This window comes from Chanodichthys erythropterus, chromosome 16 (genome assembly GCF_024489055.1).
Source record: "Chanodichthys erythropterus isolate Z2021 chromosome 16, ASM2448905v1, whole genome shotgun sequence".
NCBI lineage: Eukaryota > Metazoa > Chordata > Actinopteri > Cypriniformes > Xenocyprididae > Chanodichthys > Chanodichthys erythropterus.
Window position 1 is genome coordinate 8779359 of NC_090236.1, and position 6360 is coordinate 8785718.

At 38.1% G+C, this 6360-nt stretch overlaps 1 protein-coding gene across 1 annotated transcript; it reads right to left on the reverse strand.

The window, feature by feature from the left end:
* Positions 1 to 706: 706 nt before the first annotated feature.
* Positions 707 to 5833, reverse strand: LOC137003737 (NACHT, LRR and PYD domains-containing protein 1 homolog). Its single transcript, XM_067364026.1, has 4 exons — positions 5830 to 5833; positions 3926 to 5627; positions 845 to 931; positions 707 to 758 (listed from the first exon to the last, which is right to left on the reverse strand). The coding sequence occupies exons 1-4, from the start codon at positions 5831 to 5833 to the stop codon at positions 707 to 709; spliced, it is 1845 nt and encodes a 614-aa protein (XP_067220127.1).
* Positions 5834 to 6360: the final 527 nt, after the last annotated feature.

The following is a 6360-nucleotide window of genomic DNA, read 5'->3' on the forward strand; positions in this document are numbered from 1 at the left end:
ATCAGCTGTCCACAAAGACACATCATGAAATTTAACCATGTTGTTGAAAGTGACATGTGAAGGCCAATTATGGTAACCCATACTCAGAATTTGTCCTCTGCGCTCAACCCATCCAAGGTAGTATTAGTGAACACATTCTACAAACCATGGACCCAGAGCCTTGCTCAAGGGTACCTCAGTCATTTCCTGCTGGTATTGAGAATCAAACCCGTAACCTTAGTCTGACTCTCATGACTGCCCCATGACTGTAAGAAGTCTAAAAACCCCAAGAAGTTCCATAAACTCTGAAACAGTTGGAAATAGACAACAGAACACTTGAATGCCATCAATCTACAAAAGCATTGTCTTGTTCTATATCTTGGAATTATCACTCATACCGTGTACTGTTTGGCCTGGGGAGAACTGGCTGATTTCTCTCATGTTTTTTTCTTCACTACTTGCTTATTGAGAATTGTATTCCTTGCCAATGATAATTACCGAATACATTTTTAGTAAAATGTATCAATTTAGCTGTGTTTGATATCAAATGCAGTATTTGAACAATTCAACTGAATTTAGCTAAATGTGCCAATGTATTTTCTTTAGAGCTGCTTTACTGTATATTTGAACCTGACGGCTTACTGGTGTAAAGATGAAAAACAGATTGTAATTGAACTGTTTAATATGACTGATAATAGAAACAATATTTTCATATAAAAAAAATCATTCACCTGGACAGTTCGTTGCTGATTTCCAGATTAAAATTATGGATGTTCACACTGCAAATAAAAGCAAAAAAAATGAATTAATGGTGATTGTGAAAGTTGTTTCCTCATTTGAGTCAGTATTATCTTAAAAGTATTACCTCTGTGAGCTCAAGTTCTGTCCATTTGTGAAAACTTGCATCATGACCCCAAGATCAGAGTCTGATATGTAATCACTGCTTGCAGACCTTCAATATAAAGTCCAACACATTAAACTTACAAACTTTACACTGCAATGCCTTACAAAGATGATCTCAAATTACTTCAAAATGATTTTTAGGTATATTTAATATAACAGAGTGAGAAATGTAGGTTTATCTCAAAATTAGTACAGAGTCACTGTAATTTCATTGAGTCTGCACTGCATCACTTAACCTCCTCAATTTGGTTGTTGGAGACATGTTTGTTTGCAATAAGCAATTTCAAACTTAATGGTAGCATTGGCATGGTGTTTCATGTGTCATTTTGTCTGTCATTCTGATTTAAACTGAGAACAATGTTGCAATTACAATTCAATTCCTGAATTTAAATTATGGTATAAACAGGATGCCGAATTGTAGAGCTGTGGAATATAATCGTTTTTATGATGCATTGCAATGTTGTGCTGATGAACGATTCTGCAAAGATGCATAAAAAATAGAAAATTTAAAAAAAATATATATATTATTAAATAGGCCTATCATACGAATGCACTGTTTTATTGTGAATAAAGTAGGCTACTCTTGTTGCGTATGTCCTTAGGAAGCAAAGCACTTGCGTCTGATGTTTTGTTTTTTACAAGAAGCATGCATCAATGAGAAAATAAAGTGTGAGAAGAGTTTGATGTTGAGAAGAGATATTAAGCTCAATAAGCCACGATAAAGATATCAATGCCTAAATACAAAATAACGACTTATATAGTGATGACCGATTTCAAAACACTGCTTCAGGAAGCATCGAAGCTTAATGAATCAGCGTATTGAATCATGATTTGAATCACGTGTCAAACTGCGAAACTGCTGAAATCACGTGACTTTGGCGCGAATAGCTGATTCGACACGCTGATTCATAATTTTCAGATGCTTCCTAAAGCAGTGCTTTGAAATCGGCCATCAGTCATTGTTTTGGGGTTTTTTTGGCGCACCAAAAATGTTCTCGTCACTTTATAATATTAATATTGAACCATTGAACTCACATGAACTGATTTAAAATATGTTTTTAGCACCTTTATGGATCTTGAAAGAGTAAATGTCATTGCTCCCTATGCTGGCCTTACGGAGCCATCGATTTCAACAAAAATATCTTAATTTGTGTTCCAAACATCAACGAAGGTGATCTTACGGGTGTGGAACGGCATGGGTAAGTAATAAATGACAGAATTTTCATTTTTGGGTGAACCCTTTACCCAACAGCAGTCTTTAACCGCTGCACACGTGTGTCACGTCCTTTGCGAAATCTTGCGCATGACACGGCATTTGAAAAGAAGCACAAAACTGACATGAGCCGCTCTCTCGCACTGAATGACGTGACAGACAACTAGTAGTCCAGTCTTGTTCCGTTCACACTGCGCAAATATTCCGAAAATGCGGTTGTGAGTCTGAAAATGTACAGGTGTAAGTTCGGTTATAGAATGCGGTTGTCACTCCTGTAAATAACCGTACTGCGTGTGAACGGAACCGTATTAAGGGCTCAAATACAGGACTGACAACCGTATTCTGCTGCTGTGCGAACGCCAATAGCCTCTTGGGAAGCTCGGTTGACACTAGTTCAGTTACAAAAAAAAGTCCAAAATAAATTGTTTTCACAAGTTCACACTTACAAATAATTTAATAGAATAAAAAAAGTAAAATAAGAATCAGGGGCAGTTTCTTCATGAGGGCAATTGGGCGACGCACCACCAAAAGTGAGTAAGGGACGGATTTTTTCAATCACATTCAACCACAGAGTTACCTAGCTGCCACTGCTAGACTGTTTGTTCTGCCTCTGGATGTAGTCCAATCAGCGTCGAGTCACTCTCTTTGGAGTACCGCCTCTTTTTGGGCATTTCAGTCTGGCGGAGATTTGCCCCGAGTGCTCCCATAGACTTCCATTCAAAGAACTTTTTTTTCGAACTGCAGGCACTGCAATGCAATCTCTATGGGTTCCGGGAGGGCTCGCACTAACGTGCTTTCGTCATCATACGTAACCTTAACTTGTGCAGCGATTGGTGGAAACGATATCTCTATTAATATATTTTTAAGCTGAAGTGACATCCAATAATTTCCTCAGTGCATAACTTACATTTCACAGACATATTCTTCATCTGTAAATATTAGAAAGTCGAGAAAATATTTCCATTTTGCATTCAGGCGTGGACGAGCTTCAGCAAGCACAAACTTCCGTGAACGAGCGCCGCCGCGCGCATGCGCGCCAAACATACGGAGTTCAATCTGAGTAAAATACATTTTGTTAAAAATATTTGTTGAAATTTTTTTTTTTTATTATTTTTTTTTTTTTTTTTTTGGCGAACATAATAATTATGCCATATGTTGAATTTCGAACTTACAACTAAGTGTATTTGTACGATAGCAGTAACTGTGTAAAGTGACTGTTAAAGGTAATCAAAATAGCCTAATAATTAGTCTGTTCTTTTGTTTTTATTTAATTTCATTTTTAGTTTAGTGTATTTAACTTCTGATTTAAAAAACATTTAAAATTTTAGAATATAGCCTAGGCCTAATGTGATTTGACCCCTTTTTTGCACATAATATAGCATATAGTACAAGGTTACATTCATGTTTGTTTTTATAGCCTTCAATATGAACATTGTTTCAAGGACAATATTGGGCAGGATGAGAAATAATATTTTTTTTTTAATGAAATACAGATTTTTTTTTTAGATCCCAGCCCTATGGCATGCTTTAAATACTGAATTTTCCCTGTTTTAGATAAGCAGTAATGATACATTATTATATCACTTGTTAAATGGTTATTCAACAATTAGCCTATTCAATCCTGCATTTCTAAATTTTTTTTTTTTTTTTTTTGCGCCCCCCCAATAATGTTTTGCACCAGCCGCCACTGATAAGAATATTTGGCATGTTGTCTGAGGGAATCGAGGGCTCCGAGCTCAGTCTTTAGCCTGAATAGCTAGCTAGATAGGTAAATAGATAGATAGACAGACAGACTTATAACTACAAAGAACTGTTGGGCAAAGTACTCACGTTAAGCGAAATTTGTGAAGTACAGGCCGAATGATAGCCAGCTGTTCTGATGTTAAGTAGAAAATATACAGTTTTTGAATACACTGGCAGCACTGAGCACAGTACAGCAGGGCCCAAAAGTCTCCTCTTCTTAGGCTATTATTATATAATATAATGCATGGCCAGGCTTCCATAACTTCTTTCACAAAGTCTGCTTCATGGAGCTCGTACAGACTGTGTAAAATAAAAAGTGTCCTCTCAGAATAAGATTCAGGCAACTTTAAAAATTCAAAGATCCATTTCTTCAGGTCATGTATGTTTGATTTAACTAACAGACCATGTCTCCTCCAAAGTGTGCGTCTTACATCTTCATTCAGCAACCCAAAAATGAAGTGCAAGATGGCTGGAAAACGTGGCATTGCATAAGAGACATCGTGAAAGTCAGTTTTCATGGAAAATATTTGAGTAAGTTTCTTTTTTGACTCTTTTTCATCAAGAAGGAGATAGTACAGAGCAGTGAAGAACTCCTGGAAGCTGAGGTGCATGAAACTGAACATTGTCTCCTGCTGGATTCTTTTCTTAAAGAGGAACTTGCACAAGAATGGACTGCCGGCAGGGTCAGAAACCGTTTCATACACGGTCTTCTCATCAAACAGCACTTGCTGTGCCAGTATCCCTTTCTCTGCCAGCTTACCCAGACTCTTCACCAGTGTGGGAATGGACTGACCCAAACCTTGGCAGTGATGATCTAGTAGAGTGCACAGGAAGTCTACATATATGGACGAGGTCGTCTCCAGTCCACTCAATACATCTGCGTCATCGCTAAACCTCTCTCGGATAACCGTGCAGATGATCCAGCATATAACTGGGATGGAGCAGGCCGTAAGGAGAGTTTCATTTGCTCTCACATACTCGTATCCTTTACTGAAGAGTCTGTCATCCTGGAAGAACCTTTTGAAGTACTCCTCCACCGCCTTCTTAGAGAAGCCAATAATCTCAATGAAGTTGTGAGGTTCCTTTAACATGCTCTTCAGGGTGTCAATAGCTGTAGATCTGGTGGTGACCAGAAGGCATGACTCTCGCAAGATGTGTCCCCTTAACAAGGCACAAAGAGTGACCTCAGGTGGGGCTTTCTGATTCAGATCTGTGAGTGGCGACATGTGATAAATGTCTTCTGTGCTTTTAAGTTCATCAAATCCATCGACAAGGAAGAGCACTTTCTCTAGTGACTGCTGCAGTATCATGGATATCTGATCTGATGTTAAACAGCAATTGTAGCTCAGGAGCTCCACCAAACTCGTGCTGCTAGAAATGTGGTTTATTTCTTTACACTTTAGGTGGAAAACAATATCAAATTTGGTTCTGTAGAGATCAGATGCCCAGTCCAACATCATTTTCTGCACAGTGAAGGATTTTCCATTGCCAGAGTTTCCCTGCAATATGACAGCACCAGGACTGACACCACTGCTATCTGGGTTGAACAGAGTGTTCAGACCAACGGATTCTTGAGTGCTCCTGGAGTCGAGGACCTGCTGGAAAGTCTCTCCTCTGGATGAGATCTCTTCTTCTCGCTCTTTCTGATCTCTATGGTTCTGAATAATCAGAGGTTGTATGTAGCGATCAGACAGCAGCACATGCTCACCAGGCAGAGAGTTGTACTCTGTCACATACTGGTACTCATTGCGTATCTGCTCTTTATATGTGAGAAGCACTGATCTCCTTACTGCAGAAATAAAATTACCAAAAGATTAGTACGTTTCAAAATGTAATGACTTTTAAATACTGTTCGTGATTCTGTATAATGAAATTCTTCAGAATGTACAGGTACACTACATGGCCATATATTATATACACTGATCAGACATAACATTATGACCTTCCTAATATTGTGTTAGTCCCCTTTTTGCTGCCAAAACAGTCCTGACCCATGGAGACATGAACCCCTGTAGGTGTGCTGCAGTATCTGGCACCAAGATGTTAGCAGCAGATCCTTTAAGTCAGAAGTTGGCAATTAAGTTTGGAATCGGGCCCAAAAAAAATTTGCCAAAAGATGGCAGGCCAGAACATGGTCAAAGGATAATTGAAGACATTCAGTGAAAAATGCAACTAGAATTGCCTGTGTTACATTGTCTTTTAACTGGTAGTGAGCTGTTACTCTGTGTTAAATCCTGTAGACAGTCATTAAAGGATTTGTTTGTATTGTATTGCAAATCAGACGGGGTACGGACAGGGTACAGGATTTGTGGTATGGGTGGGTTTAAGGGTGGGTTAAGGTGTAAGGGATGGATCATAAACATGTATGTACACAATAAGTGCATTGTATAAAATGTTTAATATAAATTTAAGTACATAGAAGTTAAGGCCACCAAAACCTTTTTTTTTTCTTCAGAAAATAAGATATAATATCTTATGTCATTTTACTTATCTAGTAAATGCTTCTTTATTTAAGAGTATTT